Genomic DNA, 23,242 nt, shown 5'->3' on the forward strand with positions numbered 1-23,242 from the left:
ACCGATTACCGGTTAACTTATACCAATGGTTCCACACGAAAAGAAACCTGACATTTGATTAAGAGAATAGTTGATAAAAGAGTCTGATGCAAATCAGCGGAACATTTTCAATTCGGGATTAAAAATTTCAAAAATCATTTTATTACCAAGTGGTAGGTATATATGAAGATGTGCACAAACAAATACATAATTTGAATAGTACTTTGACAAAGAGTTTTCCTTAATCTCATCTCACAGTACATTTCTTCACTGAAAAAGAAGAAGTGTTTCTTGACTCGTTGAACCATGGTTAGAGGATCCGCTAGGTTCTTGAAGGGAGCCAACTGGCAAAGAAGTCACGGTCTTTATCGGGACGAGACCGATGTTGAGGTCAGGCAACCGGCTGTTTCCAGAACTAGCATTAGCCTCAGAGCAATTGGTACTTGAAACGGGTAATAGTTTCATATCACATGATTCAGATACCGAAGAAGATTGATCACTAATAATATCGGTTTCATGTTTCTTATACGAGGCATTGATGAATCGTCTAGAAGTGTAGTTGGTGTGATGGTAGATACGATGATTAGTTGGATCGATTCCCATTTTCATGAGTTTCTTCTCTAAGTAACTTTCCCAATGGATCCTTACTTCGTCGTCGGTTCGTCCAGGCAATCTTCCCGCTATCAGTGACCATCTGAAAGCGCACCATCAAAATCTTATTATTACAAACATTCACATTATGGTATATTTTTATAATAACGCTCGAAATTGAATTAAAGAAGAAGAATGAAAACCTATTGCCAAGAAGTGCATGAAGCTTGAGGATGAGATCGTCCTCGTCTTTTGAGAAGTTGCTTTCTTTAAGTTCTGGCTTTGCGTACTTTCTCCCTCTATACCTCTTGGCACGGTGCAGCATTCCTAAAACATGATTAGGGATTAAATTTCACAAAGTAAAACGACATTTGTTGCAAACTCACTCGTGCACATGTACATATATGTAATCTATGACTTCTATACCGATCTTCAATTATGAAGAATTTGGTCATATGAAAGACAATACACAATATGGAACAAGAAACGTTACCGGAAGGCCGAGAGAGAGCGCCGTGGCTAATTTTGTTCATTTCTTTTTCAAAGGAGAGACTGGTAGGTTTCTATTGTTAGTTGATTGATTGTGAGGTTGTTTACGAGAAGCAATTGATATATAGGGGGATGATAGCTATGTGGATAGAAGTTTGACTTGGACCGGTGGGTTGAGAGAAGCGTGCATGGTCAAATCAATAATAGTTGGACGAGGAAGAAGAAGAACACATCATGATATGTGTTAAATGGTCCCACATTTATTCAATTCTAATAGACATTACCACCACGGTTATGCTCACTGACCCGTAGACTCATTAATGTGGAAAGAGCTTGCATTTAATATGCCTTACCTATATCATTCCAATCCAAACCTCTCTCGGATCCATATTTTTAAAAGGTACATACTTTCTCGCAAACTATATGGTTTTGATAGTGTAGAAAAAAAGATCTTTACCCAGACAGATAACTTTGTGAACTAGGAACTTTACACCAATATAAATTTATTCAATCAGTTATCCGGTTTGGAAAAAAAAATTAATAAAAATAAATATTAATACAAAATATCTGTTAACATTATGAATTGATAAAAAATTATACCCAATGAATAAAAATTTATTATATAACAAAAAATAATTATGAACTGGCAAAATAAATACAATTGGTAGAAATATATCCAGAATTACAAAATCAGTTCATTAGTCTCGTACATATTTTGTCCAATTATTTCAGCAAAAAATAGGAAAAAAAGATATTTCAGCAAATAAAATAATGAATATAAGAAGATATTTTGTAAGTGGCTCAAAATTATTTGGGAATATAGATAACTGATTATATCCGGAAGTTGAAGAGAAATGTCAAATTATTGAGAGACGCGATAAATTGAAAGAAAGGGACAAACTACAAAGTGTGGGTGCAGGACACGGATAAGATCGAAGAAACACGAGTATTCAGTTGAATTGACTGGTGGTTAGAGAGTCCGAGGGATTTTGTTTAATCATTCACCTCTTCTTCCCCTCTCTCACTTACCAGTTATCACCTACCCAATTTCAACCGTATTAAATGTATTATAGGACCCGTCAAAGCCCATCGTTATTAGCCCAGTTACATAGTAATCAGATTTCTTGTTTTTTTGTGTGTGTTAATAAACCGGAAATTGTAAAAACTGTAACATAACCGGTCTAAAACAGATAAAGAGCAGTAGCATCATGTAAACATCATCGGGGTAACCAAGTTCATGTGTTCTTAGAAACTGATCCAATACAACAAAAGGAAGAAGACGAGCTTTTTTGTATTAAACGGATAACTCAGTCTGAGAGACGAGAATGCCATCAGTATCAGCATAAACCCATTCACCATCACAAATCCGAGTCCCTGCAATATTAACTGGAACTCGTTGCTCTCCAAGTCCTTCCTTGCTCCAAGGTAAGTACAACCCTTTGATCTCATAGCTCACAGACTTCCGCAGTGGTCACAAACGCCATCTTCTTCCTTTTTCTCTGAGCTATGAGATCAAAGGGTTGTACTTACCTTGGAGCAGATCAAAACCCAACCAACCTTTGATAAAGCTATGTGCTACCAAATCCCTTGAATCAAGATTATCGACCCCAATCCATTGCCCTTATAACATTATTTTTTTAAGAACCACCTTGCTTCTTCAAGAGACAGAAACTTCATGCAACAATTCTTTAAGAATCACCTCCCCTTTATCTAGCTCACCAGCAAATTTCCTCAAGAAAAGCTCCCAACATTCTCTATCAACTTTCCCGCTCTTAACAGCCATCGACACAACCTTTATTAAGGGATATGTATATCCCACATTGGAAAATCAATGGGACATTAAGTAATATATAAAGGGTTAGGGTCAATCCACTAATTGCCAATTGATTTTGAGTTGGAAGCCCATAATAAACCCGAATCTAACATGGTATCAGAGCCAGGTTTCACGGGCTTCACAATCTAGGTCCGTAAGATACATATCTTACGGCCCAACATATCTCTAATAACCTTAATCCCATCCTCTTCTTTCCCTGACTCCTGCAACCCCTCGAACAATATCAAGAACGTCGTTTTATTAGGAAAACAGCCATTCTCCAGCATCTCTTCAAGAACTCTCTCACACCTTCCTTAACATTCCCCTTCTTTCGTAAAAAAAAACTTATCATGAGATTTGATTGTTAAGGTTTAATGTTGCTTGTCTCTTTAGAAAAAAATCATTTTAGATACCAGACTAAGGGTTTAGTTATATTTTGTTCTCGGAGACAATTACATTTTTGATTAATATTGTTATTATATCACCACCAAAACATAAGTTCCACACAAAAACAATGTTTTTGAGATTTATCTCGGATATGCAGTCATTTATATCTTTCTTTGTGGAGTAAAACCTCCCTTACTACACATATCACATTCCATAATTCTACGTTGTTTTCTGTAGAATTACATAACCGTATGTATCCCCATCCATCTTCCTGAAAAATCTTATCACTTGACCATCTCAAAAGGTCTCATCATCATATTGTCTTCGTGATCCAATATCTACAAATCAAAAATATATATAATTAGCTTCCATCGAAAACGGATTAAGAAAAACTAACTATTTTAATTTTAATCGACTATAACTTACATGGCAATGGTAGACGTAGCCTGGCTCTTGAGTGGCGTCGAAGGAGTAATAAGACTCGTTGGAGTGAACGTAAGAGAACCTAACGAGGATCTTCGTTACATGTCCCGGCATCATCTTGAACACGTTTTTCCATCCCCGCTCGTGTGCCGTCACCGCCGTCTTATTCCCACGTGCGTACTTGCTGATCTGGCACTTCACGGCGTCGTTTTTCTCCGTCATGCAGTCCGTGAACTTCTCAGTCTCCACTAACGCCGTTTGCTCCAGTACTTTGAACAGTCCCAAGTGAATGTGTAACGGATGGTTATCTTCCGTCAGATTAATCACTTCCCACACCTCGCTCGTGCCGATTTTTGGAGTTTCCGTTACAGGAGCGTTATAAGGCAAGCCGTTGATGTATAGATGTGTCGGCTCGTCAGCGCTCGACACGTACTCGAACATAGCTATGTAACGCGTTCGGACCGATTTTGACACGTCAGCGTGCGGGTATTGGACCAGCTTTGTCGGCATGGATGACGTGTCAGTTTCTGATTTGTGCTTGATTGTGAACTTCATGACTTTGCTGTTCTCGTCTGTCACGGGGTCTCCCGATGGGTAAGGATAAGGTGCGTTGTTGGCTAGTATCGCCGTCTTCGACGTTGACTTTGAGAAGTCAACGACGACGTCCACGATTTCAGACGGAGCGAGGAGAACCGATTTGGTCGAAACCGGTTTAGCTAGATAAGCCGAGTCCGAACCGATGACGATGAAATCGAGACCGTTGGAGAAGAAGAACCGGAAGAATCTAGCGTTACTAGCGTTTATGATTCTGAACCGGTACTTGCGGCGGCGGACGGTTAGTCTCGGCCAAGCTTTCCCGTTCACGACGATCGCGTCGCCGAAATACTCCGGCTGCCACTGCGGATGAATCGTCGGGTTGTTCCCGGTCGCGTTCATGTAAATCGAACCGTCTTTGCGGAAACTCCGGTCAAACACGATCAACGGCCGGTCAAACTCGCGACCAGTGGGTAAGTTCAGAGGCGTTTCGACAGAGCTGTGTCGGAGAATGTAAGCACCTAACAAACCTGCGAGAAGGTTGACTCTGGTCAACCCGGCAGCGTGGTCGTGGTACCACATGTTACCAGGCTGTTGCTTGTTGACGTAATGGTACGTCGGTTTAGTCCATTTGGTTCCGGTTTCTTTAAAACCGGCGGTGAACCAGGAATCAGCGTTACCGTCGCTGGAAGGTTCGTGGATTCCGCCGTGTAAGTGAACCACCGTGGGAATGCCGCCACGTTTGGCGATGGCGGGGGAGATTGTTGGGTCCCAAGGGAGGATGTGAGATGAAGGGAGGTGATTTCGCCACGTCACGTAGGTGGAGACGCCATAAACGGCTTCGATTGTAGGTCCGGGGACTGTTGCCTTGTGCTTCGATACACCGTATGCGAACACTGGCGTGGCAGGCAAATCTCTGTGGAATTTCTGTAGTTTGGAGAATATTCAAAATACAAATCATTCGATTGATTAGCAAACTAATTAAATAATTTAAAGTATGGGAGCATAATTAGCTAAGCCTAAGTGGGAGAATGGTAATCATTATTCAATGGTTAGTGGGTTACTAAGTTGCTAAAGCTCTAATCAAAATGTATATGCTAAAAGAAAAGAAGAAGAAAAACAAAGAATGTATTATTTGATGTTGTTCATAGTGCAATTAATCAAGAACAAGTGTCAAGAGAGAGCCAAGAATATTAAATCTGACTAGTCATAAAAGAAAGAGCATTGATTCGTCGGTACTAAAAATATTAGATATTTTCCTAAGAGAACAAATAAGTGAGGACAAGAGTGAAACGAATCTATTCTAATAACTTTATCAACGAGGAGCCGTAGCCACCTAAAAAGCGATTAGCCTCACTAATCTCTATGATTGCTAGTACTAATTAGTTCAAACTCAAAATTAATTTAGCCTTTTTCTTGCATGTAATACAGATGTATATCACCGAATGGTGGATGGTATGTATTTCCATCTAAATATTTTGGCCAATTATAGCCTCACGACATAAATGGAGATGATCTGGTTTCCCACGAAAGACTTGACAGTAAATCAAATTTAATAACAATACTAAAAATAGCGTCAGGAAAAACAAGAAAAAGGAAAGAAATAAAAAAGAAAATACCCATTTCTTGAAGAACATGCCGATTTGAAGAGATTTGGGTTTGAGAACGCCATTGACGATGTGGAAGCCATGAAGAGTGGGAATATGAGGAAGCTTATCCACGAACATCTCTAGCTTCTCAATATTGAACAGTCGTTCCTCTGGCTTCGTGCCTCCTGCGTCTCCGGCCACGAACCAAGTCATTGTTACGATGAGCAGCAACATCACTCTGGTCATCGTTTTCCGACAAAGCACAAACCCCATGTCTTTGTTTTTCTTCACTAGTTGTGTAAATATGTTGGAAGAAAAGTCTAAAAGTTGAGAAGAGAAGTTGAACAAGTCCTTTGGGGTTTTGTATATTTATACATGTGAATCTGTGGTGTGTGATAGCTTTATGCCCTTTGCTTTGAGACTCTTGAGTCTTCGATTTTGTTTTGTATATGTAAAGTCTAATGTTTTTTTTTGGTATATATGTCATATATGTGTAAGGAATATAACCACAATTTAAAACTTTCTCGGTTTATTTGTACATGATGTGTTTTAGATTTTTTTCCTTGTCTTCAAGATTATTTGATTTTTTAAAGATTTCTATGCAGATTTGGTCGACGAAGTTCAAAAGCTACAATGTGGTTAATTTCAATTGTACTAGTATCACTAGTTAAAGATTTTAGTCCCATTGTAAAACTTTGATTTTTTTTTGTTCTAATTGATTACATGATTCTCATTCAAGTGTATTAAGAAGACTTTCAATGACCGTTTGTATTTTTAATATACAGAAATGAACATTTGTGTTATTCATTTTTTTTATTAAATTGAATTACTTTCAGCTGAATATTAAATAATTTTTTTTGTTGATCAAATCTATATTAAATCACTTATCTTGTAGAATTTAGTCCGGGAAATTTTTCAAGAGAATATGTGCATTAGAGCATCTCCAATGTAAAACTTCATTTTTTTCTCTAAAATAAAGTTAAAGTAAAAATGGAGTAAAATTGCTTTAACCCTACTTCATTTCCCACTCCATAATAGATTGATGAACAAACAAAAAATAGATTACTTCATTTATGGAGTAAATTTCATTATAGAGTGAGATATAGAGTTGGGTTGGACTATTCCTTACTCCATATTTATTTTTACTCCATTTTAGAAGAAAAAAAAGAGTAGAGATGAAGATCCCCTTAGAGCAAAGTTCCCTTCAGACAATTAATTCGATCAACTCCACTAAGCTTTTTCAAGTTCGAATAGCAACAATGTTTTTTAGTAATGTGCTAATGTGGTTAGTCTATACTACAACGGCTGGGTTGTTATTTACTAAATAGAAACAATCTATTAGTTCATTTATCATTCAGGGAACATTAAGAATACTATAGTATATACTCCTGGCTGAGAGTGTTGAAAATTTGGTGTGTTCTAAAATCAAGTTTTTTTCAGTTTTAGTTGACTTTTTTTGTCATTTGAGGATTTCATTGATATTATGAAGTCTTGAGTCTCACAAAATCAGCAAAGGTTAATATTTCTTTTGGGAACAAGTCAAAACTATTTTTGAGATATAATAAATTACTTTATAAATTTCTGAATATTTAGGACAAAGTTTGAATAATCGGATAGTTTTGTATTAACTTGGGGTAATTTAAGAACAAAAAAATCAAACCAAATCCGACTTTGTAAATGTTTGAATATTTGTCGGTTATTAATATACTACTACCTATAAATAATCAAACCAAAACTGAAAAGATAAAACCTGAATAATTCCAAAAGAGCGTAATTGAACTACTCAATTTTTTTTAAACTAATATTCCCTCATTTTTTAAATATAAGATATTTAGATAAATACACATATATTAAAAACATTACTTTTTGTCTTAAAAATATCATCAAAATTATAAATTAATAGTATTCAATCGATTACAAAATAGATTATTAAATATAATTGATTACACATTTTTTAATAAAATAAAAATTATCTAAAAATGAAAATATTTTATATATATTTTATATATTGGAACATCAAATTATTTATAAAAATTTAGAAACTGAAGGGATATATACCTAAATAGCCATGTCCGACAAGGAAAGCAAAAACAATGCTGGTAACTAAGAAATTGTTTGCTAACCGGAGCCAAAACACCGCTTCAAAGCAAATAAAGCCGAAAACCAATCATCACTAAATAAAATTGACCAGATCGAGAGCTGAGCTGAAAAAAAAAAGAAGAAAAATGAAACCCACGCAAAAGCATTTTGGCTATGCCACACTGTCAACAAATTCTGGAGAGTTGAAAGTAAGAAACAGTACCTTTCATAAATTCAAGTGACCTGAAGGGTAAGAAGAACAAGACAATTGTTATTTGGTTGTCTTCGGCCTATAATAAGAGTATGGGTAGAAGAAACACATGATCGTTGTGTAGAACAAAAGAATGCCCATAACGAGAGACATGCTAGTCTACTATAGATTCTTCTTTGTAAGTTGGCCCAATAGAAAAAAAGGGAACCGAATCGAATTATGAAAATCAGTAGAGCGGTTGAGAAACTATACACTGGGTCCGATTGGTAATGGCTGTAGCTTTAAATATTTTGTTGTAGAAAAAAATCTGTAGACTTTTTGCTGTGGCTTTAGATTTTATTGCTGTAGAATTTTATTGAAGCACTAAAAAATTGCTTTGGATATTTGGCTCTGCAGAGCACTTGTACAGCTGTAGGATATTTTAAGAGCTGTGGTTTCAAAAAAAAATTTAAAGCTTGATTGCTCTGAATTTGGTGCTGTGGAAATAAATAGAGCTGTGGACAGCACTTACAGCAACTACCAATCACCCCCACTATCTCAAATATCTGAACCAAACCTGAATTCTATGCAGCCACAATAAATAATACGAATTAATCCCAAAAAAACTACATACCTAAATGCAGTTAAATATAGAGCAAATTTGGTATTTATCATTTTTAGTTTTTATTTTTAAAATAATAACCAAAAACTAAAATAACCAAATAAGTTTTGCAATGACCAAATGACAGTTATATCTTCATTTATAATTTTAATTGATTATTTATTAAATGTATAAATAAAAATATTTAAAAAATTAAAATATCTTTTTCAATTTTTGTTCATTTTTAGAAAACAAATTTTCTTAAACAAAAGATTATGAATCTCTTTCTGAATGCGTATAATATCTTACCGAGTTTGAAAAAATTGAATTCAAGACTGAATTCATGTGTTAATAGGTTTTTTTAATGTAACTTGTATGCAAATTTAGGAAAAAATTGTAAATATATATGTCATTTTTTCTCAATTTTATCTGTATGCATATTTAAGAAAACATTTCTCAATCTATAACATCTCTTGAAAATTTACGAAGATGCTTTTAAATATGTATAATATTTTTATAAAATTTAGATATCAAATTCATGAATGTCTTCGCTGAAATAAAATCATGAATGTGTTCCGAAAACTTTAGGAAGATGTTAAACATGTTTAAAATATCATATAATATATATATAATTCTAATACAGAATGTATTCCACATTATGAAAATATTATACATAATTATTTTCCTAAATTTTAGAAAAATCTTAGACTTACTCAAGAAGGAATTTCTAAACGCAAATTCAAGAATATATAATACATTTATGAAGGTTTTCCTAAACTTAAATTCATCAAGATATTATACATAGATATTCAAGAAAGATTCCTAAACTTTAAAAAAAAAGACAAATCGTTTATTAAAAAAAATAAGAAAAAACATTCGACAAAAAAAATTGTTCAAAAATATTATAAATTTTTGTTTTTGAAAAATTTATCTATAGAATAAAGTTATATAATTATCATTTACCTTTTTAATGAAATATGTTTTGGTCATTTTAATCTTTAAGAGCTATTTTAGTAAAAACAAATAATTTAATTGATATTCTAGGGTGTCTCTTTTAAATATATCCACATAAGAAACTGATTAAAAAAAATATTTTAGTGAAACAAAACAAGCAGATAAACTCGTGCAGTAAACGAATTGTATCATGAGAAACGCGATTTCTAACTTTCTGAAGTCTCATTAACTACTAGTGACCCGAAAGTTTTGTTACGGTTACTCTTAAGCCTCTCTTAGGTAAGATTTAATCTTATCATTCACAACATTAGGGACTTTCTAAGTTACCAATCTTTTTAATAAAACTCTAAAACCTACTGATGACAGAAAAGGCAAACCAAAGCCCTAATGATACACGCGATCAATAATAAATAATGAAAATACTACTTGCTTCTTCCTCTATGCATATTATTACCACACAAAAAAAGGAGTAAAACGTTAAGTACTATGTGCGGTGGATAGTAATATTACAATGATACTTTATTTATTACATAACGGTGCAAGCGTTGGGGTTCTCGTCGCTAAAAAGAGACATGATCACGTCGTCTGGAGCTCCAGGCAACGGCTGAGACTGCTCAGACTTCCTCACATAACCGGCCGGAGCTTTCTTGTCGTAGACTCCCACTGCATATGGATATGCAACCACGTTGTATGGAACATACGGCCACATCTCCGCCTTTTTCCCTGTTCTTTCGACTCTCTTCAACACCTTCTTCGGCTCCACGTACCCACTCACCGTCACTTTGTGTATTTTCCTGTTCAGCTCCACCGTTTCCACCCCTGCGCCATTATTAGATTCATTTCAATGGCTTGTTTTCATAACTTATAGAAATGGTTTTGGTGTTTACTTAGGTAATTATGGATATCAAGAATTACAATATTAAGGTAAACAAATTATTTATGATATTAGGAGCTAGCAGGAGCGGGAAATTTGAACCTTTCATGGAGGATACAGCGTTCTTGACTCTGCGTTCGCAGCCGTCGCAGTCCATCTTCACCTTTATATTCACCGTCTGACACCAAAATAAGAAAATGTTAAGCAAAACTAAAAAAGGTAAAATATTAGGCTTTGAATAGATTAGAAACATTTTGAGTAGCATCGTTATAAATTATATATGACCTGCTTGACTTTACGCTTCCTTCTTTTTCGAGAGACGTGGAAGTAGTCGGAGATGTATTCAGAGAGAGAATCAAGAGCTCCCATTTTCTCTCACAAGACTCAAGAGAGATCAGAGATGCATATATTATCGACTCGACGACCATATATATATAGTTGATGACTTAATGAGCAAGCAGTGTGCCGAAGATTTGTACATCAATAAGTTATAATTAAATGCATATTATTCCTAAAGTGTGATTATGGAGGTGTTTATAACTAAGAGGTGGCCCTCTAATGATGTGTTCCTCCAAATATCACACGGCGGACAACGAGGCCGTTGTTGGGGCTTGTTCACACGTCTCGGACAAAAGTATAATTTCTGTTTCATATTAGATTAACTACAATTTAAAACTAAGTATGGAATAAACAAAAGGGTGATTATTAAATGGAGCATGTAGTTAGAATCTGCAACTAAATTAAGTGATAGTTTTCTTATGCTCACAATGTCATCTATCTATCCGTTGCTATGCTTGAGTCATAAAACAATATCACGGGATTAGAGGTCTTTTCCTATTCACATCACCTCACAGTTCACATGCGTCAAATTAATGCATCGGTAATGGCAATTATTGTTGTCTCGATCTTTCTTTTGACCATCTTAAACTTTTCTTTTGGTTTGTGTTAAAATGGGTCTAGCTAGAGATTACAAATTTGGTTATGATTATTAAACCCTATACCTATAGCTATGTCGGTATGTACTTCCCATAATATATGATATTATTTTTGTAAAAGTTAAATTTATTTGATCTTTGCAATCATTTAGTATACTGTATATTATACAATGTTTTATTTGTTATTTTTTACGTCTGTTTTATTTGTTAAATTATTTTCATCATTCCATTCATTTTATTCCTGTCCTATGTTTTCTTAAACTTTTCACTTTTAAGCAAAATATTTGATAATTAGCGAAAAAAAGTTTTAAGTTTATGGGATACTTGTCATTGACTCATTGTTTATTGTAAACGACACAACCCTTTTTGTTTAGCTGTTTTGCTATTTTGGATTTATAGAAGATTTCGAATGGATGATAAATAGTGTTTATAGATAAACCAATCAATCACACATTCAATCATAAAGTTTAGGTAAGAAACAGTACAAGGGAATAGTAATGGAACTAATTAAAGAAGTAAGAAAGGAATGTATAGCGATTTAAGGGCAATGATTCCATGAGAAAATAGGGTATGTGGGGGTCCGATTTTAAGAAGTAGACAACTCAAGAAAACTATTCATGAAGTCTATATATAGTTTGAATAATAAGTTATAAGCCCCTCCACATCTTTTTTTTGTTTGCATTAATATATACATTTTGCTTGTCTTTATACTTTCCACCCTATAAACTTCGTTGGCATTTTCTTCTCTTACACCCTAATTATCACATTCTTAGTAGACCTCTTTTTCCTTTTTACAAAGTTATATTTTTCTATGTTTTCTCTTCCAACTATAATACCCATTTTTGGTGAGGAGGGAGGGTACAAGATAGTTTGTTTACATCACAAAAAGTTAATTACAACTTTATTTTGTATAATTTGTATTAATCTAAAATGGAAATGGTTTGTCATCTAAGTGTTAGCACTCGATTGATGTCCCTTCATCTCAATAAGTTGAAATGGTTTGTCATCTCAGTGTTAGCACTCGATTGATATTAAGAAGTTTCCCACAATCACACACGATATATAAAACATCTGAACCGAAGCTGTGACCAAATATGGCGCATACGTAAAACTTTGCACACAGTGAAATTAAACCATCATGACTGTAACGAGTTTACGTACTGGGCCCTAGATCCAAATATACTTCTGTACCACCACGTGTGGGTTAATGTTACCTTATCAGTATATAAATTTGAGTAATACTTTTACCGAGGCAATATATACCATTTTAGGATCGTAAGAATATATTCACCATATCAACCTTATAAGGTACTCGATAAGAGTAAAGTTCTTCCACATAGGCAAGAAGGCACACATGATCTCCATGGTTTATGAAATTTTACCTTTTATTGAAGTATCATACAAGAATTTGACCCCACCCAAAGAAAACAACAATATGCTAAAACGAAGGTTACCGATATAAAGTTAATTCCAAAAAGGATTATCCTGATATAGTCAATGAAAAAACATCTCAGCATTAAGCAATCGACGGCATTTTTTTTGAACTAACAATCGACGGCTATTATATAGTACACTTAAAATAGCATTTAGCATAGCCTGCCTTTTTAGATATTTTTAATCAGGGAGTTAAACATGATTTGATTTACTGGTAGCTTTGTCGCGAACATGATACAATAGTAAACCACAAAACATTGTAACAAAGCTACATATACTAGAGTATAGAGTAGAAATATAGTAACAAACAATTTATGACCGTATAGTCTTCCTGTCTAAGCTGCTTTGTTATTACCGGAGGATATGAGTTTGCTTTCGGACAACTTCAAGATTATGAAAAAGCAATATCAGAGATCAGACCACGATTCCGACAACTGTGTTTGTGCACTTTTGCTAGGAAAGAAAACAATCTCTACCTGCTCAGATATCCTGTAGTTCGGTATGATTTGGTTTATTATTATTTATTTTTTAAACTAACCGATTAACAAACCAAACCGATATACAAAACATGTCGAATTGAACCGAGCTAACAGATTATCGAATTAATAACCAAAACATTTTTAAAATTATTGAGTTGAGTCAAAACCAAACCTGAACCAAAATATTTATCTCCCTACAGCAGAGTCGCCAAGAGAGATGTCCTCCTTTCCAAGCGAAGCAGAAGAATCGAGAGAACAAAACAATTGTTTTTTCTTTTTAAAACTAAGAAGACCATTGTTTATGCGGAAGATACGAATACAGATACAAGAAGGTAGACGACAACTAATGAAATCTACCAGCCGCTTTACAAATACAATCAGCCGTCAAAGAATTAAAACCATTACAGACATTAAAACAATGTAAACTCGTGTCGTGTCCGTGTGTATAACTGATTCCAACACTCCCCACCATTCTCCTTCTTCACTTGCACTGATTAGTTTCTGAACTCAAATCATCAAGAAAATTCGTTACCGTCTCATCAAGCTTCTTAGCCTGAGGTCCACCTTTAACCACGTTAACATCACCCCACTCCGAACAAGGATCAGTCCACCAGCTACTATGGCTCCTCGCGCACCAAGCTCCAGGAGTCACCCTGTAACGCCCCCGTTTCAAGATCTGTCTGTCAACCATGTCCATAACCGGATCGTCTTTCTTGAACTGCCTAGCGAAAGCTGCTCCGCTCTGAGCCATCTGATCGTAATCCGATACGCTGAGGAAGTGTGGCTCCATCTTCGGCGGACTGTCCCATATCATGTAACGCAAGTCAGCGTTGACTGTCGTGTTACTAAACTCGGGAGCGTTGCAGATAACAGTGTGGAAGTAGCATTCTTCAGAGAGGATCACGTTGTTGAAGTACATGAGGAGGGTTCTTGGTAGATTGTCCCAACCGAAGATGCAATACTCCAAGAAAGATCTGCTTAGTACGATCCACGGCGAGCCTGCGTGATATATTATAAATTAGAATGAAGCATATAAAGGGCTTATGTAGTTCACATAAGGTTATAATATTTTGCCTGTGAAGACTTTGAAAGCATCTGGTGTTGGTCGCTTCTCGGTAGCAGTGAAGAGCTGTGTTCTTCTGGCTAAGTATAGTGCTGGATCCACAACAATAGGCTTGATTCTCTGAGATCTATAGAAAAATAAATGAAACTATTCATGAGTGTTAACATTGAAAGGGATTGAGAAAAAAGGAGAGTCTATGATACTTACTCTTTCCAAGAAAGATCACTAGTATGATCAATGAAGTTGATGCTTCTATTCACCGAGGCAAACACATGAGACAGGTCTGAGAACAAACATGAGTGGAGAAAACGTTACTTTTGAAATCAAAGTCATATGAAGACAAACATAAGAAGTGAGTGGATGTAATAAATATCAAAAGCATTGATTCTGCAATAAAGAGATCAGTGTCGTTATCAATAACACTAAATCACATTTCAACTAAACATAACAACAAGCTCAAAGAGAGATATCAAAACAAAAGATCTAAGAGTACAAAAGAATCACATACCGTCTTGAGTAATGAGGGGATAATCCAAGGCACTAAGCTCAATGAACCAGTTCCAAGAGCGACCAAGCTTCAACAAGATTGACACAGCGTGGAGGGTAGCAGCCGTTTTAGAAGCGCCATTGTCAGAGAGACGATCAACTCTCCCCAACACATCAACATTCCCAAAGGCGTTCACTGCAGGAACAGTTTTCAAGCGGGAGAGAAGAGAGAGCCTCTCTGCTTCAGTAGCTTCAGCGCCGAGATGGAGAAGATACCGGTTCCTAGGGTGGTAAACCGCGAGGAGCAACCGAAAGATCCGGTCGCCGTCTCCACAACCTCCGGTTATGTAGTAAGCGAAAGCTGGCGGGTGATGAGGGCCGTGACGGATAGGGGAAGGGAAAGGCTTAGAGGTGAAAGCAGAGAGAGAGTAGAGTAGTAAGAGGAGGAAGACGGAGAGGAAGACTACAGAGAAGAGAGTGAATAGCCATTTCTTCTCAGCTCCCATCTGTTTTCACCGATCAAAAGAGAGCTCATACGTGGAGGACGAGATCCGGGAGATTCAGACAAAATGGAGAGATAAAGAGAGAGAGTAGGGTTAAAGATTTGGACTTGGGAGGCTCTCAAGAAGAAGAAGAAGACAACGATTCTCGATCTCCGCTGCTCAGTCTGTTGAACTCGCTTGTTAACAGTAATAGCACACTTTCTTCCACCACTCACGGCCCTTTTAGCGCGTGTCGTCCACGTCCCTTCCTCTAGAGACAGGATTTTCTTTACACGCGCCGATTATAGCGAGTAGAGTGGGGACAGCTTTAAGACACGAGTAGAAGCTGGATTTGTTATATGTCCGAACTGGACCATAGCATTTATAAATCTGCTTTGTTCATTCTTAGTAAGTGAAAGTTAACCTTTTGGATCTTCAAAGCCAAATATTCAGACACAATAATGTCTTTAAAGTTTGGTAATATTGTTGTATTTTTGTTACACGGAGTTGACTTCATCTTCATCGTCACTCCCACCACTTCCTCCACGGCTACTGCTTCCGCTGCTACTCTGCCCACTTCCGCTGCTCACGCTTTTGCTCCTACCATCACTGTCGCTCCCGCTGCTGCTTCCACTGCTACTGCTTGAGCTTGAGCTTTCACGTTTTTGCTGCACCTCTAAGTTTACTTGCGCTCTCAGTGCTTCCGCTGCGTTCAGACCCTTCTCTCCTTCGCCGCCGCTGTCGTCGTCCACATCTGCAATCTCCTCTTCCGTGATGCTGAGCTGTTTGTTCAAGTTCTCCTCGTATTCTCCACCGACATCAGCGTTATCTTTCTCTGCATTGTCCTTCTCTGGCGTAAACGAGCCGAATATGTCAACCAAATCAATATCGTGATGCTCTTCTTCTCCGTCTTCGTTCTTGACATCATCAACTGGTGAGATCGAAGGTGTATTGTTTCTAGGGATGGCAGGTTCGGCTGCAATCAATTTTTTTCCGTTAGATACTATGACTACCACATTAGTTCTCACAGTTAAAACAAAAAAAAAACAGACATAGCTAATACATGCTTAGAAAAGGTAATTTGGATTTGTAATCAAATCGAAACAACAGTTCAAAATTCCTGCTTAGTCTCAAATCTCAATTGACTATATACTTAACCACTAGAGAAATAAATAGTCATAGCAGGCAGCTATGAGACCCATGATCAGACAGAAGAACTCAATTAACAAAGACTACTTTACAAGGTAGAGAGCTTGAGTTTCTTTAGAAAATCAGACCTCTATGCACTAGCAACCAAGCTCAACCACTAATATGTACATCAAAACCGCAGTTTATGAAGAACAGTGATGAGAACTAAGACAGGTTTATCATATTGTATTAAGGTTAAGCTCTCTTTCACTATATGCAGTGAACCTTATGATCCCAAAAAACCAAAGCCCGCTTCTGTAAAACTATACATCTATAAGATAGGACTAAAAATGCTAAATCATATCTCGCTAGAACAAACTGCTAACCTGAGTTCTCTCGCTTCCCAATTTCGATTCTTTCAACTTCAACCTGCAGAAGGCAACACATTATAACATCATCAACCAATAAACCAAATCAATAACCTGAACAACATCCAATAGACTAGTCAAAAGACATTAGGAAACTCACAGGCATATCTGGAAGCAAACTTCTATTAACATGTGGAGACTTAGCAGCACGGCCAACAGGAGGAGACACCCGATGCTCCACAGGAGGAGCCACAGCAGACTGAGAAGAAGACCCCGCCGCCGCAGCAGCAGATTCACCAGGAGTCCTGAGATGCCTCAGCTGCTTCACAGCTCTATGCAACCTCTCCAAACGAAACTTCTCCCCATCGAAAAACAGCACAGCGTCATTATCCTTATAATCCTCACTACTACCTTCAAACGTCACCTTAGGTTTACCAGGCTGGTTGTTCTGAAACTCAACGGAGACTCTGTTATCTTTCTTCTTGTGCAAAGTTCCCGACCTCTTCTTGTCAATAGAAGCGGGTTTGAACTCATCTGAGCAATTAATTACATTAAACAAAATCATTACGATTAATCTTAACCTAAAACTTATCGAAAAGATCGGAACTTACATCGCAAGGTGCAGAATTTATGAGAGGAGTCGTCTTTAGCGGAGGAGCCGAGGACGAGATCGTACCATTGATCTGTTTTCGGGGCGGTGCTGGGTTCGTCTCTGGAGTGATTCGACATCTTTCGGGAGAGCTCGATTAACCGATTGATTCAAGGCGAATCCATCAACGAAGGAGATTGAAATCGAGATTTGACACGAGGTTCTCCAATTCGGAGGTGACCCGGAACTGGGCCTAGTCACGTAGGGTTTCTCTTTTGAGTAGAAGAGACGGATCCGGGATCCGGATTTTGGATCCGGTTCACGCTTTGGATATGATTAACCAATTATAAAAAGACGCGTGTCGATAAGTCTTCGTATGTGTGGTGCCCATGTGGATCTGTTTGGTTTGTGGGAGCTATTTTATTCCCACGTGGGATTAACTGATCAAAGATTTCCACCCAAATTTTAAGACTCCAAACCGATTTTATATTATCTGTTCAAAATTCTATTATTACCCTTAATAATTCAAGTTTACATTTTGTTTAATTGTGTATAAAATCTATTCTGCACTCGTAATTAATTTAGATTCGGTTAATGATATTTCATTTAAATTATTTAACTGATTTGATCAAAATAAATATGAAGGATATAGATAGTGATCATTTTAGGAATACTAAAAATAAATAGAAAAAGAATAAAGATGAATCAAATAATAAGAATGAGTGAGAATAGTCGTTTCTTCTCAAATTTGGTGAGGAATAATTTTTTTCTATTATTCTCTACAAAAAGAAATGAGAAAGATTTTTTTTTTAAAAAATATTTCTTATATAAATTGTGTAATTTTATAGGAATAATAAGGAAGTGAATGTTCCTCCTCGTTCTTTTAATCACCATTCAAAACCAAAATAAATATTTAATAAATAAACTTACAATAAAAACTACCATAAAAAAATAAATCGTCAATTTTTATGTTTATGATGAATTTTATTTTTATGAATTTCCGTGAATCTGAAGTTGAAGCAGAGAAACTTGTTATTGTGGTTGATGCAAAATGTACTATCACAAGTATTTATATCATTTTGATAAAGATACGACATAGAATTTACAATCTTATATGTCGTAGTTAATGAGACAACACTAGTCCTTAGAATCCTTTCAAAAGAATTCTTTATATTAAAAAGGTGTTATTCAATTAATGAATGCAATAGAGTAATAAAATTCAAATTTAAAGTGAAATTCAACTGTTATTTGATTGGATATTTGTTAGATAACATATGAAATGAATTAAAGTCACATGTTATTCAATTTATATCGGATTGTGTTAGAATTTAATTTCAACGGAATTTAATGTATTTACAAAATCTTGTACTTCTAGTTAAGATTTTGGATTTCTTAGAATATATTTTATCTACGATTCTCTTTGGATTTCAACGCTTTACTTATTAAAAAAAGTTATTTAAGTTATGCGGGTTATCCACCTGCCACAACCCTTCAGTGTCAGGTGGGATGCGGTAAGGATTGATGGCGGGATGGACAGATCCACTTGGACGAATAAACTGAGCCACTCCTCGCGGTAAGATCATCTGGTGTTTTTTTTAGAAATGATCATCTGGTGTTTTGCACAATTTTTGTTAATGGACAATGTAACACTTTCCAATTTGGATATATGCCAACATAATAATTCAAGAGGTTGAGCACTACACTCCAAAAGGTAATGGACTTTTATCTCTAATAAAATATAAATGAATTTAGATTTTTAGGATCTGGTAAAATATTTAGGAATTGATGGAATTAAAATCAATGAAATTGTAGAAATGAAATACTACAAAAAATGGAATGGAATTCATTCCATTTATTCATAACAAAAAAATATATTGTGAAATGATTATCTTTATATTTTATCTATTTAGTTGTGGAATCGGTGGAATGAGTATTCCATTCCAATTATGTCAAATTACAATTCTTTTTTCTAAAATTAATAGAATAAGTCATTCCATATCACTTCATTTTAAAAATCAACAATCAAGTTGCAGGCTTAGTATTTTAGATTGTAAACTGATATGTTTAGATCTTTCTGTTTAGACTTATTTGCCAACCATACTTTTGATTTTTGAATTGTAAACCAAAACATTTTCATGATAAATGTCTATTAAGAAAACAAATATTTATTATAAATTTTGAAAATTCATTTCAGATATCAAAATCATCAAATATTTATTCTAATTCAGTTTTTAAGAGTTTTTTTTTTAAGTGAATTTTGAAGTTTTTAGATATTTGTTTGAATCGGATACATATATATCTAAACTACTACTTTGTATCTTTACATCGTATACGGATTTGGTTCGTTGTGGGTTTAAGTTTCATCTTAGTTACAATTCCAACACTGAACCGTCTGTGAACCGGTCATGGATTGACTAACTATTACTGGCTTTTGAGGGCCTACTGATTTATCAATGAAACGTTTATTGGACTTGTTTTCTTTTCCCGTGTTACCTCTAAAGCCCAATACAAATCTTTGTGACGTGTATATTAGCTTCAAAACTCACTTATCTTCTTCCCATCCCACGTGATAACCATAAAATGATTCAGACAAGACTGGATCTGAAAAAGAAAAAACTATTATAAAACCAATAATAGAGATATCGCGTGCGTGGATGGTGCATCTCATCTCTCAATCTTGTCGTCTTCTTCGATGACACCTTCCATGTGAGAGCTCTCCAGGTGTTCATTTATCTCTTCCCAATCCCAACCATCTTCCTGGTTGTGTCCTAATCAAACTTGTGTTCTGTTTCAGATAGGTCACTGTTGTGTTTGTGTTTCAGTTTGGTCTGTTTTTCTTTCCTCTGTCGTTGACTTCAAGCTTCACACGGTCAACGCTGAGACCAAAAACTCATTTTCCACAGGTAACTTTGGATCTAATATGTCAGGGAACAATGTTAGTTCTAGGGTTATGGATATCCTCAGCGGTATCGTCCCTCTGATGAAACTCATCTCCTTAACCGTCATCGGTCTCCTCCTCGCTCACCCTAAAACACAACTAGTCCCGAGAGCCACCTTCCGCCTCTTGAGCAAACTCGTCTTCGCTCTGTTCCTACCTTGCTTGATCTTCACCGAGCTAGGAGAAAGCATCACTCTAGACAACATCGTCCGCTGGTGGTTTATTCCGGTTAACGTCCTCCTCAGCACAATCATAGGCTCCTTTATAGGATACTTGGTCGTTCTCGTATGCCGACCTCCTCCGGAGTTCACCAGAGTCACAATCGTCATGACAGCTTTCGGCAACACGGGGAATCTCTTGCTAGCGATTGTCAGCTCCGTGTGTCACTCCAAGAACAACCCGTTCGGGTCGGGTTGTCACTCTAGAGGTGTTTCTTACGTGTCGTTCGCCCAGTGGGTGGCTGTGATACTTGTGTACACCGTTGTGTATCACATGATGGAGCCGCCTCTGGAGTACTACGAGGTTGTTGAGGATGAAGGTGGGGTTGAGAATCTTGAGATAGAGGAGATCGCTGTGGCTAATTCTAATGATGTTAGTAGGCCACTTCTAGTCGAAGCTGAGTGGCCAGGGATCGAGGAGAAAGAGACGGAACATTGCAAGACACCGTTCATTGCGAGAGTGTTTAATAGCATCTCGAGTTACTCGCAGACTTCTTTCCCTGAGGTTGTTGATCTCATGGGTGAAACAGGAGGAGGGGAGAGTTCAAGCCCCAGGTCGCTTCAGTGCTTAGCTGAGCCGAGAGTTATCAGGAGAATGAGAGTCGTGGCTGAACAGACACCTGTCAAACACATACTCCAACCACCAACGATAGCTTCTTTACTAGCCATCGTTGTTGGATCAGTGCCTCAGCTGAAGAGCATTGTCTTTGGTTACGAAGCTCCGCTCTCTTTTATCACAGATAGTTTGAATATTATGGCGAGTGCCATGGTTCCTTCTGTGATGCTTGTTCTCGGTGGTATGCTCTCCGAGGGACCGAGAGAATCAACTCTTGGGCTACGTACCACGGTCGGTATAACTGTTGCGAGACTCCTTGTGCTTCCTCTAGTTGGGATAGGGATTGTGATGTCAGCTGATAAGCTTGGTCTTATCTCCCCGGATCCGATGTTTAAGTTTGTGCTTCTGTTGCAGTATTCGACTCCGAGTGCTATTTTGCTTGGAGCTATAGCGAGTCTGAGGGGTTATGCGGTTAGAGAGGCCTCTGCGCTTCTGTTTTGGCAGCATGTGTTTGCGTTGTTGTCTCTTACGTTCTATATTATCGTCTTCTTCAAGCTCACCGTTGATAATGTCCAAGATGTCCCGTAAAAAAAAAGAAGGAAATGGTTTTTTCATTTGTGTGTGTTGGTGAATAATGTGACCCACTTGAAAAACTATTTGATGTATTGTATGGTCCCGGTTCCAACGATTCATTGTTTTAGAAGTAAAGCACTCGTATTAGAAAAGGGCATGAACCGTTACAAGTTACACAAAGATCTATCTTATAGGTGAAATGTTTTTGAAGTTGATTTCGAGTGAAACTATCTTAACTGTGATATGGTGAAAGGATAAGAGTTATAATTGTCAGTTGAATGCATCACACTTGTATTGTTACTGAAAATGTAAAGTTCTAATATTTTTGAATGTTTTTAACATATGTACAGATCCTTGAATTTTGGAAAAAAAATTATACAAGTTCTTAAGAAATGTTTATGCCCCAAATTCTCAGATCCGGCTTTACACACCTGTTTGGATTTTGCGGTCGCTGGCTCCAACACTCTTAGTGCTTCTTCTCTGTAAGTCGGATGTCGTAGTGTTGGAACGCAGCATCAAGAGTCTTTTGCATTGAGCACACCAGTAAAGAAACCTCATGCCGGGTAACATATGGCACAGACTCTTTCATTGCCTAAGTTGTGAATCAATATTGATCACTGCATCCTTCAACCTACCAACCTTGGTAGAAAGATATGCGCTTGTTATTGGGTAAGGCGACCAAAAATGTCTCTCTACTTCATGTAAAAAGAGAAGATGAAGCGGAATGTTAACGATATAAATTGAGCGTTGAATAACTATAACCACCGCACATGGTTTAATAGTCTTCAAATAATCTTCATGCCCACTTTAGTTCTTTAGGAAAAGAGTTACAAACAAAAGTGCTAATGGGCCATATTTCATAAACCAATGGGCTTTTCGTTATGAAATGCTTTTCAAGTTGCTTCCAGTGCAATTTGTCAAGAATCAATGTCGGCAGCCATATCCCCCTTCAACAAGGGGTATTCGTTTGCATGTTGCAGATTTCATTTTTAATCTCATTTTTTTTACTAGAAAGTAGACAATATTCACGTATGAACTATGACGAATATAATCTACATACGAATTATCAGTGTAAACATTCAGAGATCAGTTCTCATTTAGTTTTCACATTCGTTCATTTATAAATCCATACAAATACAATCGCTTAGATCTGCAATAAAGATTGGTAGAGAAGATAATAAGAGAATTGAATAATAGACACTTTCTAACTTTCTACTACGGGAGGATATAATAACATGTTATGGGCATTTTTTGTCACGGAGCAATAAAGATGCATCTCGAATTTTTAAAAAAGGTTTCACACAATTCGGGTCACATGATCCTCTCACATGCTTCTTCATGCATGTTGAGCCATCTTGACTCAACCAGATCACTCATTCTAATGGCATGTTAACATAAATAACAACCAAACATATATGAGTATATTATATAGGATTTTACTTTATTATAAGAGTAGTCTAATGCACTATATTAAAAACTAAAAAGGATAA

The 23,242-nt window shown here is 36.5% G+C and overlaps 6 protein-coding genes across 9 annotated transcripts; 1 reads left to right on the forward strand and 5 right to left on the reverse strand.

Moving 5' to 3' along the window:
- Window positions 1–118: 118 nt before the first annotated feature.
- LOC125576344 (myb-related protein 308-like) lies at window positions 119–1,344 on the reverse strand. Its single transcript, XM_048736156.1, has 3 exons — window positions 1,064–1,344; window positions 774–897; window positions 119–673 (listed from the first exon to the last, which is right to left on the reverse strand). The coding sequence occupies exons 1-3, from the start codon at window positions 1,101–1,103 to the stop codon at window positions 247–249; spliced, it is 591 nt and encodes a 196-aa protein (XP_048592113.1). The 5' UTR covers window positions 1,104–1,344; the 3' UTR covers window positions 119–246.
- Window positions 1,345–3,329: 1,985 nt separating this feature from the next.
- On the reverse strand, window positions 3,330–6,253 carry LOC106354122 (multicopper oxidase LPR2). The gene is made up of 3 exons (XM_013793986.3): window positions 5,836–6,253; window positions 3,686–5,143; window positions 3,330–3,597 (listed from the first exon to the last, which is right to left on the reverse strand). The coding sequence occupies exons 1-3, from the start codon at window positions 6,076–6,078 to the stop codon at window positions 3,544–3,546; spliced, it is 1,755 nt and encodes a 584-aa protein (XP_013649440.2). The 5' UTR covers window positions 6,079–6,253; the 3' UTR covers window positions 3,330–3,543.
- Window positions 6,254–10,033: 3,780 nt separating this feature from the next.
- On the reverse strand, window positions 10,034–10,968 carry LOC106357209 (heavy metal-associated isoprenylated plant protein 20). The gene is made up of 3 exons (XM_013796887.3): window positions 10,789–10,968; window positions 10,606–10,681; window positions 10,034–10,448 (listed from the first exon to the last, which is right to left on the reverse strand). Exons 1-3 carry the CDS (start codon window positions 10,870–10,872, stop codon window positions 10,156–10,158), a joined length of 453 nt encoding a protein of 150 aa, XP_013652341.1. The 5' UTR covers window positions 10,873–10,968; the 3' UTR covers window positions 10,034–10,155.
- Window positions 10,969–13,604: 2,636 nt separating this feature from the next.
- On the reverse strand, window positions 13,605–15,632 carry LOC106354123 (beta-glucuronosyltransferase GlcAT14A-like). Its single transcript, XM_013793987.3, has 4 exons — window positions 14,923–15,632; window positions 14,622–14,697; window positions 14,426–14,541; window positions 13,605–14,350 (listed from the first exon to the last, which is right to left on the reverse strand). Exons 1-4 carry the CDS (start codon window positions 15,404–15,406, stop codon window positions 13,833–13,835), a joined length of 1,194 nt encoding a protein of 397 aa, XP_013649441.2. The 5' UTR covers window positions 15,407–15,632; the 3' UTR covers window positions 13,605–13,832.
- A 131-nt stretch (window positions 15,633–15,763) lies between these two features.
- On the reverse strand, window positions 15,764–17,783 carry LOC106354124 (ELL-associated factor 1). Its single transcript, XM_013793988.3, has 4 exons — window positions 17,490–17,783; window positions 17,039–17,412; window positions 16,897–16,939; window positions 15,764–16,358 (listed from the first exon to the last, which is right to left on the reverse strand). Exons 1-4 carry the CDS (start codon window positions 17,605–17,607, stop codon window positions 15,880–15,882), a joined length of 1,014 nt encoding a protein of 337 aa, XP_013649442.2. The 5' UTR covers window positions 17,608–17,783; the 3' UTR covers window positions 15,764–15,879.
- Window positions 17,784–20,005: 2,222 nt separating this feature from the next.
- Window positions 20,006–21,867, forward strand: BNAA07G29130D (protein PIN-LIKES 2). Of its 4 annotated transcripts, none has more exons than XM_013793991.3 (2): window positions 20,006–20,188; window positions 20,262–21,867. In XM_013793991.3, exon 2 carries the CDS (start codon window positions 20,388–20,390, stop codon window positions 21,765–21,767), a length of 1,380 nt encoding a protein of 459 aa, XP_013649445.1. In that variant the 5' UTR covers window positions 20,006–20,188; window positions 20,262–20,387; the 3' UTR covers window positions 21,768–21,867. The 4 variants fall into 4 exon arrangements, with proteins under 4 accessions (XP_013649445.1, XP_013649446.1, XP_013649447.1 ...); XM_013793992.3 differs by having other exon boundaries at window positions 20,016–20,188; window positions 20,266–21,867; XM_013793993.3 differs by having other exon boundaries at window positions 20,032–20,173.
- The last annotated feature ends 1,375 nt before the right edge of the window (window positions 21,868–23,242 follow it).

The sequence above is a fragment of the Brassica napus genome, chromosome A7 (genome assembly GCF_020379485.1).
Source record: "Brassica napus cultivar Da-Ae chromosome A7, Da-Ae, whole genome shotgun sequence".
NCBI classification, from domain to species: Eukaryota; Viridiplantae; Streptophyta; class Magnoliopsida; order Brassicales; family Brassicaceae; genus Brassica; species Brassica napus.